We start from the raw sequence: 21,340 nt of genomic DNA on the forward strand, positions 1-21,340 counted from the left end.
AACCTTTGACGTCGTGATCTGATGAAAGACACCAAAGGCAGTCATCATGCGGGTCAGTGATCGACATACGACCTCCGCATTCCTTACAGGGCTTGAAACCCGACTTCCTCTGGACAGACATGGCAAAATCAGAAACCAATAAAATCTCGAAACAAAGTATCAGTTAGAAAGATAAGAGAGTCCGTTAGCGTCGACAGGGCCGAAAAAAGGGAACTGACGTCATCACGCCGACGTGGTCTTCTTATGGCTCCGGTGACGTCATGCGGAGTAGCGTGCGGAGCCATGATGACCTCGTCGGCGCGGAGAGCTAGGAAACATTTCCACAGAATGCTGGCGCTGGGGATATTCATAAGGTGAGGAATCCACAGGCATATGTATCCATCAGAAATTGATAAATCGAACCAATAACTTGTTGAATATCGTAACTTATACAGAAAAGAAGTTCTAACACTTTGTCTGCAAGCCAAAATCCAGCCTGCCTGTAGTCTTCCCTGATTGGTCAGTGCTACCAGGCTTAGCAAGGGTGCCATGATTAGGTGAAAACAGGCTATCCAGTGGAGAGGCTATCTGCTGGAGGGAGCTCTGCAGCTACACAGGAATGCCAGGGGGACGGGTCGTAAAGCATGAGGCTTCGAAGGAGGACAAGACAGGCAGGGAATGCCAGGCCTACCTACCCCAAGTCCCCTGTGCCCCGCCAGATAGCAGGCTTAAGGAAGGAATTTGCAGATGTTAGAGGGAGGAGTGCTATGGAAATGAGCCACACAGAGTTGATTTAGTTACCACTTACTGCTCTGCTGAAATATCAGCCATCATGGATTTTGGAAGCATACAGCTAGATTCATCAAAGAAAATTCGCCTCGCAAAGGGCCAGATTCTGAGAATCTGGCCCTGTGCGAGTGCAATTTTTGCATTTGGGATTCATCATCCCAAATGCAAAAATCGCTAATTGCGAAATCGCATATTTGCGAGGAATTGCATTTAAGGAATCTCTATTTGAGATTCCTTAAATGCAATTCATCAACCATTTTCAATTTGCGAATTCGCAATTTCTGGGCGCTATTTACCACGAAGTCAGACTTCGTGGTAAATAGCAAAAAATCAGAAAAATGCACTTTAGTGCATTTTTCTGAGTGGTATGTTACACACACACATGTCCTTTGGACATGTGTGTGCGCAACATCTGGCTACATTTGCTTTTCAGGGGTGCTACAGGGTGTCCTTTGGACACCCCTGGCACCCTAGAAATCGCATACCTATTTGCGATTAGCAAATTGCTAATCGCAAATAAGGAATGTGTAGGAATCGCAATTTATTTAGCGATTCCTACATGAATCCCGTTTTGCAAGTCCTTAATAGCGATTCCTTATGAATCGCTATTAAAGATTTGCAAAACGGGTCTTTGATTAATCTAGCTGTATGTGCTTTCTGGGATAATAAGATGCCAAGAAGGGTGGCACTCATTGGTCAGGGGTGTCCCCCTCTTGATGCCCAGAAGCTGAGAATAAATATGTGAGAGGTGCATAGCCTCTCTGTTCTGCTGCCTGAAACTACAAGAAGGAGTGGGACAATCCTGCTGGAATCCTGATCTGCACTCAAGGGCCTGCATGGTGAAGACTGGGCCTGCTGCATGATCTCGTACTACAGCTCTGAGAACTTTGCCTTACTTCAAGAATGAGTAAGGAGTAGACTCCCTGCAGCTACAGATTAACAGAGCTTAACTGCCCCTTCTCCAGCTAGAGCCCTCTTTCTGGAGTGCGTCCAATGGACTTTTAAGGAGTTGACAAAGTGCATTGTGGGAAGTGTAGTCCAGGAGTGCCATGGACCGTCTAGGAGATTCCAGACCTTGGATTTCTCTTTTTGACACTTGAGGCATACAAAGAGACCTTCTAGAAAGGCCTCCAAAAGTTTGGGAACTTTGGAAAAAAAATGCATACGGTGACGACCCGACCATTAGGGCCAAGCCTGCCACATTCAACTGCGACCCGGCAGAGATTCCAGGTTTGTCCGGCTGAAGAGCTCCGGAGGTCCGACCCCAGGATTGGACAGGGAGCTCGCTGAAAGTCAAGCTGGCGATAAGCAGCAAGGGACCCCAGAAGAAAAAGCTCCAGAACAGTTTCCAAGTATGAAGGTAACATTTTCAACGGGGCCTCCCTCTTAGTGTATCTGAGCAGGGCTACGTCGCGGTTGGTCTGAAACTTTGAATTTATCCTGTAGTATATTTATCTAGGGACCTGCATCGATACTCCTATTCCTGACCCTTGTCCGGTTATAAATCACTAATATCCATACAACGGCACAGAAACCCGTTTCATAAATTAGTCATAGCGCATGCTGTCACATTAAGCACTATTCCTCCAGCCCCCTAGAAAGCACACCGAGTTCTTAAACAAATCCAAGCCTCGAGCAAACTGGGAAATCCCCGCCTGCTATGTTTTGATTTAGTCCGAGAACTCCTGTAAAGCACTGCAAGAACGATCAGTTCTTAGTGACATCTTTATTGACGTCTTATGTCCATCCTTACGTCAAACCCAGCACCTCTCAGGTATAAATATACCAACGCTGCCCTAAGCAAACACACGGTGGTGATGAACCTGGAGCAGTGACTACTTGCCGGAGAGTCCAGCTGATGCGAGAGCCCACGGACGCTGCCCCTCCCCTTTTGACGCGCTGAGGAAGACGGTGTCTTTTCTCTTGCCGAGAAATCCAGCCTCCAGCGTTTCCAGCCCACCTTCGCGGGTGACTGGGATACCGAGTCCTGAGAAAGAGATACCAGCCCTCCAGCCTTCTAAATCCCAGGTACTGAACTGACTAAACCCTTACAGAGAATTCTTGAGTCAGATTCTTGGCAAAACAAACTTAACTTAAACTGCTACTTACTTACTCCCTCCCATGTATTAGGCTTAGGTCAGGTACACCGGGGTAGGCGTAGTTAGAAGCACCAGTTGAGTACGATTAGTCAATGTATATATGTATGTATATCTTTTATCCATTTTAAAGTATCATATGGCTAAGAAACCATATCAATGCTTTTACAGTATTATTTTATAATCCTGCTTTTACTATATGCATTCTACTTAACCCTAAGTATTGCAATTGTAGCGATTCATTTCTCTTGTATGAGAAAAGAGACTGATCAATAAATAACACCTTTTATTGAAAACGCCCGTCTCTTCTTTTCTCTACAATTTGGTGAAACTAAGTATGCACGTATTGACTGAGTAAAATAGCTGTCTTTTGTTTTCACACGGCTCTAGAGATATACTCTTGATCAGGGAGAGCAAAGTTGTCATGTTCTATGGTTGTCAGAAACTAAATCCCTCCTTGTCTATCCAGGGAGGTTAAAATCCTCCTCGCCTTTTCGAGAAAGTTTCTAGTGAACTCTGAGCTAGCTGGCACACAAAACTTAAGTCTAATATCGTCAGTAGAAGACCTAGTTAACCTCTGTCCTACGTCTATACTATTGAAGATATTATTCCAATGCGCAGAGCCTATTGGGAATATAGGAACTACACTACAATCCTGTGAAGCACTAGAAAGCGTTCAAATCTCCAGCTCCCTATACTGGATTCTGGTCATTTTGGTGTCATTTTAAAGATATAAATATTTTCTATTTTTAGGTTTCACGTGCACAGTGCCTGTGCTGATCTTGTGAAATCTCTTGTATTTAATATATCTTAAAGGGTGGCTCTTATCCGTTCCCACGCCAAATTAATTTGCTTTGGTGCACAACTTTTTTGGGCACATTTCCGATACTTCTACAAAAGCTGTTCACACTGTTTAAGCCCCATTCACTGTCAAGATAAGATCTCTTCCCAAGGAAAAGGCAAACAGCTGCTAACAGTATCAGTCTACTGTAATATTGCTTGCTTTTTATTACTTAGTTGTGTAAAGCAGATGCTTTAGCCTTAGAATGTTTGTGGCATTTCCTATTCATGCCTCAATACTTTTCTTTGCACTTTATAGTTATTATCGAATTGATTTTTGGAACTTAATCTATTTGGTCATTATGATCAAATCCAAAATTTTGTAATAAACATTCCACGTTAAAAATAAAGTTAATATACAAGAGCTATGCTATATTTTACAACTAAACAGGCAGCCACAAGTGCAGTTACCTTGCAGGCAACAGGATCATTATTTGAATGGTGCAGCAGCATCGGGCCCAAAAGTTGTCATTACTCCTCTAAACACATACTATTGATATATTTGACTTCTAAACAGGCAGTCACAATTGCAATTACCTTGCAGTTAAAAGGGTCTCAATTTGAATGGTGCAGCAGCTGCAGTGGCCATAGGCGGGCGCGTAGCTCTGCCCATGGCCTATTAGTGTCTGTTACACGCACCAAAGCCCATATGTTTTCAATTATCGTGCCCAGACACGGGCGCGATAATTGAAAACATATGCTTCGCAGTGGCGCACGCGCACCACTCGCGGGCGTTTTTTTTTTACAATAGCAATCGCGAAAGCGATCACGTTCAGTGCTGCTTGTTTGTATTGCATCTCCTGTTCTTTGCCTCCGACTCATTGCTAAATTCCTCAATCTTTACTATAAATAACCAGCTTGCCTGGGCCGCATACTGCTTTCGCGGTGTACTGTGATAAGTGCACAAAGCAGTGAAAATAAGCAGCGCTTTGCATTTTTCAACAACGCAGCAACTCCCCCAGCTGACATCATCATGAGGCACCTAGCGCCTCGAAGCCCCATTGACCAACATGCTTTCCATCTAGTTTTAGTACCCTTAGACTATGGTCATAAAAGAGGTACACTAAGGACAAGGCGGCTCCTCTCAGCATTATGTAATCACGGCTGACATTTTGTAATGAGCTGATTGATCATAATGTATACACACCTCACTCAATCTTTAAGTTGGAAAGAATACGTAGCTATCAAAATTAAGTGGAAAAAATGTAGCCATAAAAAAGCGCGAGTTACATACTTCACCCCTTAAAAGTAAAAAAATGCAACTCTGTATTTTTATTTTTTCCTCATTTTCCGTTCGCAATAATTATCCAAAGCAAACTATATCTGGTTAAAATAGTAAAAAGGTGAACCATAGTTGATTTAATGGTACAGAAACAACCATTGCTTGCAGGCATACTTGAAAACCGTGCCCTCTCAAGATGGTGGCTTACGCTGACCGGCCACAAAATGGAGGCTAGAGTCAGTGCTGGCTCAGGAGTGGGGTGTCTGAGACAACACAAGCTGGCGACTCAGCACTAACAATAGCAGCAATTACTCCAGCCCCGCCCCAGGCTGGATAACCTTGCATTTGAAATGAAAAGTAGTCTTAAGGTTTGGTAGAGGCCTTTGACCCCCAAAAATAGGCAATGTCTTTCTACGGCTGGTAGTTCATTGTGCACAGGGCAGTTCCAAGGACACCAATTCGTGCCTAATATAGAATATATATTTATTTAATATGACCGGGAGTTAAACAGCCGTATTTCGGCCGGCAGCTCCGCCCTAACCTGCTTTTCAAATGCTGCCTATAATTGCCACCTGAGTAGGACATCATTATTACCACATTATTTTTCCCTGTGTTTATTAATACTTTCTTACAGCATTTCTCAGGGAAGTCGCAGGGACGGCGGTGTGATTTAAGCAGCCAGAAACCTGATCTCTCGGTAGGAGCAGAAGTTTTTAACCCTTTCTATGCCGACGACGGAACTGCTCCGTCATCAGCTGCGATGGCGCTGTGCTGATGACGGAGCGGTTCCGTCATGGCCCGGCCGCCGCGCCTGCGCGGCGCAGATTCCGCGCCTGCGCTGAGCGTTCTATTGAGCGGGCGGGGACATGACGGAACCGCTCCGTCATAAGCACAGCCCAACCGCGGCTGATGGCAGAGCGGTTCCGTCACCAGCATGCGGCCGCCGCGTGGCCGCCCCACCCCCTTAGCGCAGCGATGTTTTAAAGAAAATATTGCTAAATCGTGTGCTCACTGCTGCTGCAGGCCAATTAGACAAGCTGGGAGCCCGAGCAGGCTGTCGCCAGGCCTAGCTGCAAGAACAGCAAACAGGCTCGGAAGCAAACAAATGGCTGGACAGAGTGTGGCCATGGGAGGGCTCAGCTGTGCCGCTGACCCCTGCGTCCCGGGCCAGAGCTTGAAAGAGTCTGTGAGGTAATTCACTCTGACATTAGTTAGCGGCGCGAATTACCAGTAAGCGATTAATCAGGGAAAGTCTTCACACAGAAGGAGGGTAAATAAACCGCAGCTAAAATTCGGAGCCACTAAGTTGCAGATAAGTGGCCGGGCCAGGTGTCAGACAGGGGTGGGGGCCATCCGTCTTACTGGACTCTCTTGGGGTCACTGGTGGCTCCTTGGTGTCCTCAACCATTTATCTGCCTTTGAGCAGGAACATTATTTATTTATCCAGGCATGAGGAAATAGTCAAGTATTTCGTAAACAAAGCGCAACCCGTCTCTCACAGCAGACACTTCTAATTTCCTATATGCAGCAGACAAAAAAACGACCCATTCCATACACGGACGATCCTTTTTCTTTTTTTTACTAAGCTCGATACCAACGCAAGAGGCCTTTAAAACCCATTTAAAACCCCTGTGCGAAATAATTACATGAGGTGAAATAAAACCATATTTCAGTGTGATTAGAAAGACAGCTGTGGTAGCGTGAGGTTTTCTGCATCATGGCGGCATTGCCCATATAGGTATCATAGCAATAAAATGTAGGAATACACGTCACACTGTGTGCTTTGCTAAAATGTTAATCCATTTTTTCTATACAGCACTTTACATCGGGAATTAGCACGTTTATAAGCACACCCAGTTTTGGATAAACTAAATGGTACCTCTTAAGACAAAGTCATTTGCCCAGGCTCACACTATCTGGCATCTGCGTGAGCTGCGATTATCAAGCTCCAAGTTTCTTAACTATACAAACTGTCGAGACCAGGAAAAGTATATAATTTCCTGGTGAAACCTGCGCCAGTGATATAACTTGAAATGATGGGAGTCGCAGGTACGGTGATGGATGCCCCCCAACCATGGTGTTATTGATCAAACATTATTGTGCATCCGGTGGCATAGCAAGGGTCTCAACGGCGGCTATTAATCCAAAGTAGGTCTGCCACCCCGGCCTGGAAGAAACAATAGCTATAACTGGAGGTGCAGTGGACCCCTCAGTCAGCTGTGTTCCGGTGTCGCTGCACCTGCTGCACTATTGATAGCTATGCCCCTGATGCTACCTACTCTACCAGCCATAATAGAACCACAAATTGTAATAACACATTTCGGTCGAGGAACGGGGGGGCTGCCAAGCTTCCACTCGGTTCAGGGTAGCGCCTCGCAGTGCTGGGGCTGCAGGGACATACGCTATGCCCGAGATACCTGTATGAATTCCAACAAACAAGGTCGTCAGGATGGTCAGAACTGGACCTGTCCTATTACTATTGACCCTTCTGCGCAAGGATTGAAGGAAAAGTTTATTGAAGATATGGACAGAAATTACAGCACATCCTCTGGACAGTAATGGCCTTCGTATTACCATTTCAGACAATCACACGATGTTTCTGAGATACCAAAACACGAGAACTTCAGTAAAATAAAAAAGCACTGGCGTTGCCAATAGGTCTCGTAGTAGGAAAGTTGGAGCTATTGGTTTTGTAAATGACAAAGCCCTTTATGTTTTTAAAATGAAAACAAAAATAAAAGGCATTGTTATTTGCAATTGTAATAGCTCCAACTTTCCTACTGCGAGACCTATTGTGAGGGGGGGTGAGAGGGTGAGAGGGTGAGGGGGTGAGAGGGTGAGGGGGTGAGAGGGTGAGGGGGTGTGAGAGTGAGGGGGTGTGTGAGAGTGAGGGGGTGTGTGAGGGTGAGGGGGTATGTGGCGGTGTGAGGGTGAGGGGTGTGAGGGTGAGGGGTGTGATGGTGAGGGGGGTGTGTGAGGGGGTGTGGGTTCTGAGGGGGTGTGAGGGAGTGTGAGGGTGAGGTGTTGTGAGGGTGAGGTTTTGTGAGGGTGGGTCAGAGTGTATGTGAGGGTGAAAGGGTGTGTGAGGGTGAGAGGGTGGGTGAGAGGGCGAGTGAGGGTGAGGGGTTGTGTGAGGGTGTGTGAGGGTGAGGGGGTGTGAGGGTGTGAGCGAGGGGGTGAGCGAGGGGGTGAGCGAGGAATTCAGGTACAAAGACAGAAATATATGAGAAGTGCGGCTGGTCTATCAAAAGTAGGACAGAGACTCAGAGGAAGAACGAACGAGGTACATACATGCATACAAGACAACACACAAATATGTGGAAGAGAGAGACCAATGGATGAGGTGAAGGAAGGCACAGTAACTGAAGAAAGACAGCAACAGCCAGACTGGAAATCGGTAAAAGACCGTCAGAGGGGGAAAAAACGACAGAGAAAAAAACACATACATGAAACAGAGAGAGAGGGATAGTTTGACTTGTGAAGACAGGGAAAGAATGAAGAGCTGCAGCAGTAACCAGGCAGAGAGATGTGCTGAAGTGAAGCAAAGACACAGGGGGAGAAGAAGAGCAGAGAGAGGAGGTGCAGAGATAGTGAGAGACAGATAAACAGGAGGAGAGAGGGGGTGGGACAGAAGTGCACAAATAGATGGCATATAGGAGAGAGAGATGGCAAGAATGAGTACAAGACCAGGCAGATGAACAGATAGAGAGGGGGGGGGATAAAGGCCGAGGGAGACACGCGATGAAGAGGAGAAGGAGAGAGACAATAACTAAAATGGAGAAGCGCCTACAGCTACAAGAAAGAGGAAAAGAAGGAGGAGTGTGATTGGATAGAGTGCGAGGGGGAGGGAAAAAGAGGAGACAGTACAGCGGGGTAGAGAGAGAATGGAGGGGACAGAAAAAGAAAGGGAAAGCGCGAGGGGTGGAGAAAGAAAGAGATCAGGGGCTAGAGACAGTGAGATGGTGTGACTGTGAGAAGGGTGACAAGCAGATAGAAAGAGACACAGGATAAGGAGACAGGGTGAGAGCGACAGCAAGAGGCAGAGAGTGACGTCACAGGTGGAGGGTGCGATAGAAAGTGAACGTTTGTGTATGGGAATGAGAGAGAGAGTGACAGAGAGAGAGAGAACCATCAAGTGCTGTAGTGAAAAGATAGGTGCCTGGACGCTTTGTATGTACATCCGTCTCATTACTAGTGCAAACACAAAAGTTTCACCTTTTTAAAGCACATGGATGGATGACAGCCAGCAACACATGATTGGGGGTAGGAGGAGTAGAGTGTGCGTGTGTGTGGGGGGGGGGGGGGGACACGACGTGAAGGTTGGAAGCAACAGGGTTGACCAGAAGCTACACGGATGGCATGTGTGGGAAGGGAAGAAGCAGAGGGCCTCATGCCGAGTAGTCCGAACAAGAAGTGTGTGTGTCAGTCGAACAAGTTTAAACAAGAAGGACTGGGCGAGAAGGGAGGGGGGGGAATGGCAGCAGCAGATGAGCCTGATTAAAGCTGATGAAAAGGGAGGGGGAGGAGGGAGTGCTATGCGAGCAGCAGCAGGGAAGGGGCAGAGAGGAGGCTCTGATGGAGAGCGACCCAACCACGACCATAGACGCCCTGCAATATAAAATAATGAATCACGGAAAGCAGGATGTAAGGCTGTGACTTTCAGTGTTTGAAAGTGAACTCTACAGTTCTGGGTGGGCAGCTCTGAAAATTACGAACAGGGTACATAAACACATGAATACCAATGGTGTGACTAAACGTACACACCAACAACCCTTTGGCTGCAAGGGTGCACCCCGGAATTAACAGATATAAGATGTGAATAGAGCACCCTCCTCAAGTACTATACCCAATTATGCTCAAACAGTGATGCTCACAAAACACTAGGCCCGTTTTTTCACTGCTGAAATCCTAAAATAATTCCCACAAGCATAGACTATTAGAGCGAAAGGGAGAAAGAACGCGAGCCAGTAAGACAAATTGGGAGAGTAAACAAACGATGCGCGCTCTGTGCTGGGTGAGGGGGAGGGCCATTAGCCTGTAAGAACTCTGGGCGAGATCAAAGGAAGGGTGGGAGGGACATTGACGAGCGAGGGGTGAGGGGGTGCAGCCTGGTGAGCTGAAGTGACAGCAGAGAAAACACAGATGCAAGATTTACAAAAGCCAAACATTATAACAATCTGGGAATACTCGTTCTTGAGTGCGTTGCAGCTATCACGGACTGCATTTGTGCTGAAAGAACTGTTCTACTATTGTTACACATAACACATGATTTACAAATATATCTGTATATTGTACATTGGTGGGCCACTTGCGAGATCAAAAGATGCTTTAAAGACGAGCAGCGAAATTGATTTATGCCCGGTTTCAGTAACATTCAGCTATTGCACCACTTAGGTGACAGGATAAAACAAGCAACACACCAAGCAGATGAGCACAAAGTAAAAGCGGCGCTGTTATTTAATAAAGGCCTAAGGGCATGTTGTGTCAGAGGTGGGAGGTGTCTGGAAGCGGCACTGTTACTAAATAAATCAAGGAGCACAGGCATGCTGTGACGGAGGTGTGAGAGGTCTGGCAGGGAACAGATGGCCTGGCCGTGAAGCAGGGGGCGGGGCAGCGCTGGGGAAGCCTGTGGGAGGGTGATTGATGCCTTTGATGTGGGGAGGGAGGAGAGCCTTTTGCGAGCCTTGTGCAGGAGAAATGAACAGATGTCCGTGAGGTGTGGGAGGAGTGCCTGATGCGCGTGCTTGTTTGTTCACGTGATTCACGTGAACTGAAAGAAAACCGCGGCTGAAAGCCCTTTGGTTTGACGAGGATTTTGCCGACTTGAATTCTCGCTCCCTCAATGCGCTTGCGCGCATTGTAGGTCACGAGACCTAAAAAGGCACAGGCACGCACTAGTCTGTGCAGTGAAACGGCATGCGGCTTCAATTACGGCATAAACAGCATCACACGCAGCTGAGCAACAGCATGTCCGCTGCGCATTGAGTCCACTGAAATAAGTGGGCAGAACGACCTCTTAACCTCACCCAGGGAAAACACTGCTAACTATTGCCAATGCCTTTCTTTGTTCCACAAGTTTTAATGACCAACGAAATAAACCGAATAACGAGTGCATTAAGATTTTCACATTTAATTATGAAACATAAATGGAGATATTCTAAAATCCTGACTAATGTCTATTTGGAAATCATGGAGAAAGTATATAAACAAATGTTGTCTTGGCAGGAACGCTCAACATCCTGTGATTCTGGGCAAATCACTTCATCTCTGCATGCCTACTAAAATTAATGTCATCTGTAACGTGTTGGTACTTATGTAAAGCGCTCTGATACCATGGGGTATATTATAGCTTTTTGGTCAGGTACTAAATCCCAGGTTACATTTGTGTACGGAGATAAAACCTCAAGTCAGTGCGAGGGATAAAACAGCAAGTCAGGGCAAATGTTGTCTAGATTTGTATTGCCGACTAGAGAGCTCCAAACTTGGTAGCCCCCGAGTCAGCTGCCACAACACTAACCAGGTTTATCCATTGACCCGTTGAGGCGTTATGCATCTTCAATCACTTTACTTGGCTTATCCATCTTTAACTGGGCAGCAAAATGAATACGACGCTGTTCAGTAAGGGGCAGAAAGCATCATTTAACTTAATGCATGCACATTTCCACAGCTTTCCAACATATTAGTATGTTAAAAAAAGGCACAATAATAAATTAGGATTTACGAAGTAATGCATAGTTTCTTCTGGTTTATTTAACAAACCACACGCATAGAAACCCAGGCTGAAGCCCATTATTATAATGTTTCAACAATATTGCTGCATGATGTGATATTATCAGATCAAAATTATTCACCTTTTCTTCATTTGCATCAGTGCGTAAACAAGCACTTTGTACTTGTAGTCCATGCTTATGAGAAGCAAGGCTGGCAGTCTCTTTTACTGCCAGCCTTGCTCATCGTAAGCAAGGACTATACGCTCAAAGTGCGTGCTTCTGCACCGATTGCAGGTTTCAAAAACAAATGAATAAAAGGCATTGTCATTTACAATGCCAGTAGCTCAAACTTTAATAATGTGCGCCCTATTGCATTGTAAATACTTGTTTATATAACTCCTGAGCAAGACAGAACAGCGCATCATAAATCATACATGCAATCCTCTAACAGTAAAATTCAATTTGGTACCTCTTCCGAGTGTGGCAATAGGAAGGGACCAAGAATCCCACGATGGGGAGGAGCCTAGCTCGCGACCGAGATGGCCGCGCTTTAGCTCGGCTCCGTTCGCCCGCCTTTGTTTTCTCAATTATCCTGCTGTAATCCTGCCCCGGGAAGCCCTGTTTGCTGTGTGGTAGTGCTACGACGCCCTGCAGGCACTTACCTCTTGTTCCGGTTATTCTGACTGCTGTGGATCCGGTGCAGTGCCCCCGATTGTTTTTGGGAGTCGGAGGCGGACTGGCCTGGATCTTCTTGCCGGCTCCCGGGCCGGACGGAGCCTGCGGATCTACCCTCCGGGGCGCGGAGGAGGTGGTCGGAAGGCCGTTGTTCGTGTGGGCCGGAGGTCCTTCCTGGCCGATTCCCGTGGGGAGGAGGCCTGTGGTGGAGGCGCTGCCTTCCGTGGTCGGAGCTCCTCGTGTGTCCGGCTTGCTCTCCCTTTGTTCTCCGGACCGGCCATTTTGATTTTGCCGCCCGGACTCGGAGAACGGGACCGGCGGCGTTGGGTGGCCTGCAAGTCCCCCTCTTCTGGTGGCCCCCCTTCCTGCCCGGGGTGTTCTGTTGCCGGTCGGCGGGACTTTGTTTGCTCTGCTGCCGCCCCGGCGGAGATCTTCAGCCGCGCTGCCTTGTCGGACTCTCAAAATGGCGACCGACCCCGGGTATCCTGACCGGGCCTGGGCGGGCGCTGGAGGCCCGCGGCGTGGCCCGGATGCCGGATACTGTAAAGGTTTTCCTACACTTAAGGAGGTCCTGGACGCCCTGCTCTACTGGCGGCTCTGTGTGACCGCGCCTGTCCTAGCTTCGGAGATGGTTCCTCGCGGCGGGCCTCCGGGGCCCCCATGGCCGGATGTGATTGTGCCGCCGAGGGGTGCGGCTGGAATTATCCTGGCGGAATTGGCCCCGGCTACGACCGCGTCTGCTGCTGTACTGAACTTGATGGGGCCTCCTCCTCCTGCGCTGCCTTCTTTTTCTCAAGCCCGGGAGCTGGATTTTGCTTGGCCAGGCCTTCATGACTCTCCCGCTTCCTTTCGGCCGCTGCTGCCCGGCGATGCCTCCTGCGCTGGCCCGGATGGGTCGGTTTTTCTGGACATATCCTTGGACTTGTGCCTGCATCGTGTGCTACACTTCGTGACTTTCCTGGATCTTCCGTGTTCCACTTCACGTGCCTTTTCCGGACTGCCGTTGGATCTTTCTGCTGTCTGTCTCCTGTTCTTCGTACCCTGGTCCTTGCTGGACCGGACCGTTTCCCCTTTGGACAAACAAGGACAGGGCTGATGTATACTGGCATCTGTGTGCGGTAGTCTTGCACTGGTTTGGATGGTCAACCTGTCCCGGTATGGTTCTGAGTGACTGACTGGTACTCCTGGACTTTAACCTGATGTTCTTTGACTTCCCGGGGACTTGTCTCCTCGACTCAGGCGGGTGGCTGGGTGCTTTTACTCCTGTCTCCCGGCCCTCCCCCGTGTATGTCTGTGTGTGTTTCCCATCCCTCGTTTCCTTCTCTTCCCTTCCCATTTTTGTCTTTTATTCCGACTTAACTTTGCTCTGCTATATTTCGGGTTCTAATTAGGGCGACAGGCACGCTGCGGGGGGGTAGGCCGTAGCCTTCTGCAGGGGTGCAGGGTGGGCTTTAGGGGTGGGTTGGGGGGGTCTGTCTATATTGGGGGGTCTTTTTCCTCCCTTATTTCCTCTTTTTCTGTTCTATGGCTCTTGTGTGTTCACTTTTTTCGGGACTCCGTCTCCTCCTGTGTCCCCCGGGGGAGTTTCTGTGGCTTTCGCATTCCGGTGTGTGTCTGATTGTGGCTCGCTGATAATTCGGTATCGACTTTTTGCTACGTCGCTCGCCGGATTCTTATCCTGCCTTAATTCCTGGGGGTGCGTGGTTTGGTGGGAGTCCCTTCTTTCGTTCCCTTTTTCCCTCTTCCCCTTTTTCCTCCTTATTGAGGGTTCCTTTATTTCTGTTGGGGTGCGTATCGTATTGTCTTTTATTATTTGGGCCTTTTTGATCATGTCTCCTCAATTTGGGTGGGGGCGGCGACGGGTAGGCGCGGTTTGATTGATGCCATTGTCGTTTCTTTATATTCCGACTATGTTTATACTCTTTGATAGCTATGTTTGTATGGCCTCTTTTCTCCTTCTGTGATCATAAGATGGCGGCTTGCCGTGGCCCCTCCCTGGTTGTGTTTTGCACGGCCCATTGTTCTTCTGTCCCCCCGCCCCGCATTAGAAAATTAACCTTTTATTGTCCTGTTCTTGCTGATTGCTCGATGCCTTTTGTTGTTTCTCCTGTGTTCTTGGTGACATATCCTGTAGAGAACTTGTTTTTCGTTTACTATGTTATCTATCATGTGGTGGCCAGCCCTTGTGGGTTGTAGGCCCGTATTTGTGAGCTTTCTTTGTACAATAAAGGTTTTCAAAAAAAAAAAAAAAGAATCCCACGATGCCTAGAGTAGATCAAGATGCTCTTTCATTCTCTGAACAATGCTAAAAGATACCATATCACGCTCTGGTGACACAAAGCTTTTTCCTCTGCAACCGTTATAAACAAAGGTATATATTCATATCCATGCTCAAGAGATTAACATCGTGAGTGAGATATAATCACAATAACTAGGTCTTGTTTAGAGAACACTGGTTGCTTTCTTTTCTCAGCGGATTTTAGAATGAAATCCGGGAGACAATAAGCATTCTTTTCTAAAGTTGGTCACAGAGTACTGCTTTAATAACTGATTTTGACTTCAGCACTTTGATAATAAATGAGTGAAAGGATAGCACAATGGTTCCAAATAACGTATTATTTGCCCCATTATTTTCACACATACAACTTTTGGTATACAATATTTGAAAACACTTGAGTTTCCACTTTAATTATCTAGTGAAAATCCTCATATCAAAAGAATCAAAATTACCTTTGGTAAATCCATAAAACTCGGCCGAGCAGTTGAAATAAGTCCAAGTGTTTTTAAAGAACAATTCACAAGCTGGGAAAGAATGTCACAGGCTGCTTCAGCAGACTCCTTACTGCTGTCCACCTTAAAAATCAAACAGATATTTTAGTTTAAGCGTAAAAAAATTAAAAATAATTGTATATTATTGTACTGTAAATACTACACAAATAGAAATCTGACAAGTACTTAAGTACTCTATATGCATATACCTGAACATTTTCAAGCTGTATCTGTAGGAGTCGATTGACACCAACAAAAACATGAGATGAGATACTAAATCGTTCGAACAAGTCCTGCAAGTGGAGTATTTGCTGAATTTATTAAGGTGCATCAAGTGAAAAACAAAACCTACGATGTAAGACGAGGTGTATGCATGATAAGTATAAATAGTTTCACATATGGTTATTTCAAACACCTCAGGAAAAACTAGCATTGGCAACGCTACAGGTCTTGCCTTCTGTGCTTTTTGCAGATGCTGAACAAGGATCGTAAAAGGAAAAGGGGAGGAAGTGTCACCACTGGATTCAGTGCCAGAGGAGGTGTCATAAGGTCGACCAGCACCGAAACAGGCCTGGATCCCTGGGGTACCAGGGGCACCAAGTGCGAAGCTGCAGGCATCGAAAGCCTAGAGCCCCCACAGCCGAGTCCGCGGGGCCCGAAGGCGCGCAGGCAGAGTCCGGCTGCCCAAAGATGGAGTGGAGGGCTTTGTAAAAACTATGAAGTTGGGCAGGAGTCGCTCCTGCTCCTGGGAAGGGGGGGGAGGGGGGATGGGGAGGCTCAGAGTCGACCCAACATGTTCCCCGAGCAGAGCCAGATGACTAACGTCCGCATCCCGCGTCGTGTCTGCCAATGGATGTGGGGAACGCGAAGAGAGACGTTGATTCTTCGACTTCTTTTTGTTCTTCGACTTACCCGAAGACTTCGACGAGGAGTGGTGGTGGTGATGGCTCCGCAACCAGACCTGCAAACTCTTTCTTGACTGGGACCTCGAGCGGTGTAGAGCTGACTGCTGGGCCTCCAGAAGCTTTTGGGACTGCTCCCGCAAAGTCTTTGGGGCCATGGCCCGGAGACACCAGAGGCACACGAGGTGGGGGTCCGTAATTGACATCTGCTTGTGGCAGGAGCCACAAGGCTTGAATCCGCTTCCCCGATCTGACATCCCTGTGCACCAGGAGTCGAACGACTCAAATAGATAGACAAAAAGTTGAAAAACTGACAATCAAAAAGTGACTAGAGGTACCGCTCTCTGTGGATCAGCGCTGGTTGGTGCGGAAAAAGAAAGAATTGATGTCAGCGCTGGGGCGGCGTCTAAGTAGATACTGCAACGTCATTCCGGCGATCACGACACCAACGACGAACGTGGAGTCGACCGACCCCACCTACCGAAGCGCAGGGGGGGTACTGCTGAAGAAAAAATTCTCTGGATCCAGTCTGAAGCCTGGGGGTAATTTTAACGTAAGGAATCCATAATGGTCTCTTTCAGATTTAGAAACTTTTCTGGAGCTTTTCTTCCCGGGGTCCCTCTAAGCTCTCAGCCAGTCCCAATTTGGCAAGGATTTCCCAGCAGCTTGCCTTACAATGAGCTCTCAGTCAAACCCATGGAAGTCAGACTTCCGGAGCTTTCCATCGGAATGAACCAGAGATCCAGGCTAGTTCGCTTTTGAAGGTGGGCGATTTGACTCTCGCGGTTGGTCCAGGTCACCATTTCTACGTTCAGACTTAGAAACTTATATGGAGTCTTTTCTCATGGGGTCCCTCAATGCTTTTCACCAAGCCAGATTCAGGGAGGGTTGGCCGGCTCGGGTTTCGACCAGCTCCCGATCAAACTCTGGAAGTCGCACCTCCCGAGCTTTTCAGATGGACGTACCTGGCAGGCTCGCAGTTGAGGATTGCAGACTTGGCTGGCCAGGTCGAGTTGGTCTATTTATGGAGCTTTATTTCAAAGTTGCTCCAATGTTCTGGAACTTCTTTCTGAAGTTCCAGAAGTTCTGAAGTTCCTTTGAGGGTGCCAAAGTGTCCACAACTTACTCCAAGGGTCTGGAAGCTCCTAGATGGTCATTAACAGTTTGGGACAAAACCCCCTGAGTCACTCCAGGCTGGGGATTATTGGTGGTGATGTTTCAGGTGAGATCTGTTAAGTTGTAGCTTGCAGTGAGTCCACTCTTTAGTCCTTCTGAAGCAGATTTGATCCACAGGGCTGCAGTTCCAGATTGTGCAGTAGGCAAAGTCAGAGTGTAGGTAGCCTGGTTGGTGCAAATCAAACTTTCAGCATGGACCCTTCGTCTGGGGTTTTAAGCAGCAGATCTGAGATGCACTGCCCCTCTCAGATACTTATTCAGTGTTCTCTGGGATCACACAGGAGGGAACTCCTGTCCAATAAGGTGCAACACCCCAGAGCATGACCATTTCCCCCAATGTGTGGCACAATGGTCTCCCAGAAAGCACTAGTTCTCCAAAATTCAAAATGGCTGAAGTCTCAGCAGAGAGGCAAGAGCTGGTTAAACCAACCTCTAGGACAGATCATCTGCATATTCTCCCTCCCCCTGGCATCTGCACAGTGCTTTCTTAAGCCTGCAATCTAGCAGGGTTCAGAGGGTAGAGGTGTACATGAAACTGGCTTCTTCTGCCTGTCCACTCCTTTTGAAGATTGTGGTTTACAACCCCTTCCCCTTGCTCTGGCATTCCTATGCAGCAGGACCCTTTCCTCCCAGAATGACTCTTCACCCCAGGTGGAACTTATCACTTCATCAAAGCAGCTTGGCTAATCCACCTAACTCTAACCAATCAGGACAGATCACTGAAAGGCTGACTTCTGGATAACATACAAGAAAGTCTTGTAACTTCTTGTCCGTACATTTTAGAATACATTCAACAATTGCATTTGCTGGATTTATCAATACCATTCTACTGAGTCCTTGAATTATATTTTCTGTGTTTCCTGTCGGGAGTTATTAACTAATAACTTTTTGCCATGTTAATCTAGGGGACTGGGGATCTGTAATGGGGAAAATGAATGGGGCACTTTCTCCAAAACCAGGGCTTATAAAACATCTTTTAAAAGGACCATGCCTATATCCAGGGGACTCTCCGCTCCTGTAACATCTAGGGCAGGCTTTGGGGGTTCTGAATATGTAACATATTGCAGATCCTCACTCCTCAGTGCTGCTAGCACAAAGGTTGATTTTGGGAAGCACTTTACTTCAATGTGAGAAGTGAAATGAGCAATTTCACTATCACCAAGGCATATAAAAGCTCTTTTATAAGGGTCCTCCTTATAAGTACCTATTCGGTAGTTTGTGTGTTTTCCACCTGTATTTATTTATTTATTTATTTTTTAAATCGCTTCTTATCACTTTGGGAATCATTTGAGAACTTCCATTTGGCTCCGAAATCGCCTATGACAAATCAATTTCTTGTTGTCCTCTGATCTCCTTTGAATTGGGGTGCACTCCCCAAACCTTTATGTGGTTCCCCGAGACTGCTCACGTCATACATGGAAGAGGCAACAAGTCTTACAGTGATGTAGAGAGATTTTTGAATAATTCTGAAACATTTATAGAACCTTTGAAGAACTAAATACACAACAGCACAGCTGCCTCGGCCAACCGGGTTTCCTTCACAAAAGATTAACCCTTCAGATCTCTCAGACACAATTCTGTAACATGCATCTAAAACAAGCATTTGCAATGCAATAGGTCTCGCATTAGGAAAGTTTGAGCTATTGGCATTGTAAATGACAATATTTTTGTATGTGTTGGTTTTGAAAATGGATACATTAATAGCATTGTTATTTACAATCCCAATAGCTTAAACTTTTGCAAATGTGACACCTATTGCATTTGTAATGCAATATGTGTTGTGTTGAGAGTGGGAGAGCGGGACAGTGGGAGAGTGGGTGGGAGAGTCAGTGAGTGGGTGGGTGGGAGAGTCAGTGAGTGGGTGGGAGAGTGAGTGGGTGGGTGGGAGGGAGAGTCAGTGAGTGGGTGGGAGAGTGAGTGGGTGGGTGGGAGAGTCAGTGAGTGGGTGGGAGAGTCAGTGAGTGGGTGGGAGAGTGAGTGGGTGGGAGAGTCAGTGAGTGGGTGGGAGAGTCAGTGAGTAGGTGGGAGAGTCAGTGAGTGAGTGGGAGAGTCAGTGAGTGGGTGGGAGAGTCAGTGAGTGGGTGGGAGAGTCAGTGAGTGGGTGGGAGAGTCAGTGAGTGGGTGGGAGAGTCAGTGAGTGGGAGGGAGAGTCAGTGAGTTGTAGGGCTGGATTACATTCCATGGCTTCCAATTAAAATTACCATCGGACAATGAATCCAGCAAATAAGGACTTTGGCTAAACAGCTCCCCCATTACCTGTTAAGACATTTTTCATCAAGTATCACTTGGACGCTCATGGACTGTGTGCTTGTGGCAGCTGTATGGGGCATTTGTTATTAGCATGCATAAGCTACTGCTGAAGGTCTTCGAGCAGTTTCCGGTTTTGCTTTATTATGCCTGAACATTAGTATGCAAACTACTAAAGATATTTCAAGGTTCTGAGCTGTTGCAAACAAATCCAGGTCGGGATGACCCCACTCTCGGAATATCTGATCCAGGGATGGTTGATGTAGCTCCCATTCGTGATTGCTTCCGGTGGACCTGCTGAGTGAGTCCGCTAGGACATTGGCAACCCCTGGGACATGGACCGCCGACAGATTGATGTTGTGATCCAGGGCCCAATTCCAAATCTCCTGCGCCTGATGGGACAACCGAGCCGATCTTGTGCCTCCCTGCTTGTTCAGGTAATGCATGCTGGTTCTGTTGTCCGTTCGTATCAACACCGTAGAGCCCTCCAAGATCGCCTGAAAGGATTTCATGGCGAGAAAAATAGCTCTTAATTCCATCAGATTTATGTGTCATTTTTTCTGTTGAATGTTCCATTTGCCACTGACTGTCATCCCTTGGAGATGGGCGCTGGATCTAAGTGCGGCATTCGACACTGTAGCACACACCACCTTGCTACAGTGTCTGAATAATGGAGGAGTATCGGGCACTGCACTTAGATGGCTCCAGTCCTTCCTGACGGGAAGAGGCTTCCAGGTCCGCCAGGGTGAATGCTATTCCGGGGAGATCTGCTTGGAACAGGGCGTGCCCCAGGGCTCGTCCCTGAGTCCGACCCTGTTTAATTTATATGTCTCCCCGGTGGCCTCTATTGTGGAGGGCCATGGTCTGAATATCGTATCCCACGCCGACGATACGCAGCTGGCAATCTCCCTCTCGCGCGCACCCGGTCTTGCGGCGGAACAATTTAGAACATGTATGCAGGAGTTGGCAACCTGGATGTCCGCCAATTGCCTCAAATTGAATGGCAATAAGACCGAGGTGCTCGTGGTGGGAGGTGGTCCATCTGTGTGGTCGTCGGCGTGGTGGCCCTCTTGCCTAGGCGAGGTCCCAACCCCCTGCCGGGAGGCCAAGAGTCTTGCTTGATGCCGATCTATCCTTTGTACCTCAGATAGGCCGTGTGGTGGGTGTCTGTTTCAGCGTCCTAAGAGGTCTGCGGAAGGTACTAGATCTTCTTCCCATGTCGGCCCGCAGGACGCTGGTGCATGCCCTCGTGACATCGCGCCTAGACTACGGCAACCTGCTGTACCTTGGAGCTACCAGTAAGGTGTTAAATCGTCTCCAGGTACTGCAGAATGCAGCAGCTCGCCTTATTCTGAAGCCTCCTAAAAGATCGGCCTCCAAGGCAGCACTTCAGACTCTTCACTGGCTCCCGGTGAAGAGCAGGGTGGAGTTTAAGGCCCTCTGTACCTGTCACCGTATCCTTAATGGGAGGGCACCTGCACCACTCCAGAGTTTGGTCTCCAGATACGAACCCACGCGAGCGTTGCGCTCCTCCTATGGTGGCCTACTAAAGGTACCCAGGACGAGGAAGGCTCGCATGGGAGGCAGATCCTTTCGCTATTTGGTGGCGAAGGGCTGGAATGCCTTACCCTTGGACCTTAGTCTTGAAGTATCTGAAGCAGACTTCAGGAAGAAGCTAAAAACACACCTTTATGCACGACAAACCTAGCTGACTCTGTGGCCCGTTTTATGAGTTTCTATCTGTCTTAGCGCAGGGACACGCTAGCTTGCGTAACCGCGCGCTTTATAAAACTCCCTTAAATTAAATTAAATGGGGTGCCATTCCCCCGACTTCTTGCGGATCAGGAAAAATCTTGAATAAAATCCTGTTCCCTTCTGATGTTGAGGCACCTTTTCTATTGCTCCTTTCCGAATCATTGAGTGTATTTGGGAAAA

General features: G+C 47.6%; 1 protein-coding gene across 7 annotated transcripts in view; it reads right to left on the reverse strand.

The window, feature by feature from the left end:
* Positions 1–21,340, reverse strand: part of FBXL3 (F-box and leucine rich repeat protein 3) — a 155,598-nt gene that overhangs the window by 44,665 nt on the left and 89,593 nt on the right. For all 7 annotated transcript variants that reach the window (XM_078657457.1, XM_078657463.1, XM_078657461.1 and 4 more), the window contains one exon: positions 15,042–15,164. In XM_078657457.1, the coding sequence (XP_078513583.1) occupies positions 15,042–15,164 (123 nt within the window). The remainder of the gene's footprint in view (positions 1–15,041; positions 15,165–21,340) is intronic.

The sequence above is a fragment of the Lissotriton helveticus genome, chromosome 8 (assembly GCF_964261635.1).
Source record: "Lissotriton helveticus chromosome 8, aLisHel1.1, whole genome shotgun sequence".
Taxonomy (NCBI): Eukaryota; Metazoa; Chordata; class Amphibia; order Caudata; family Salamandridae; genus Lissotriton; species Lissotriton helveticus.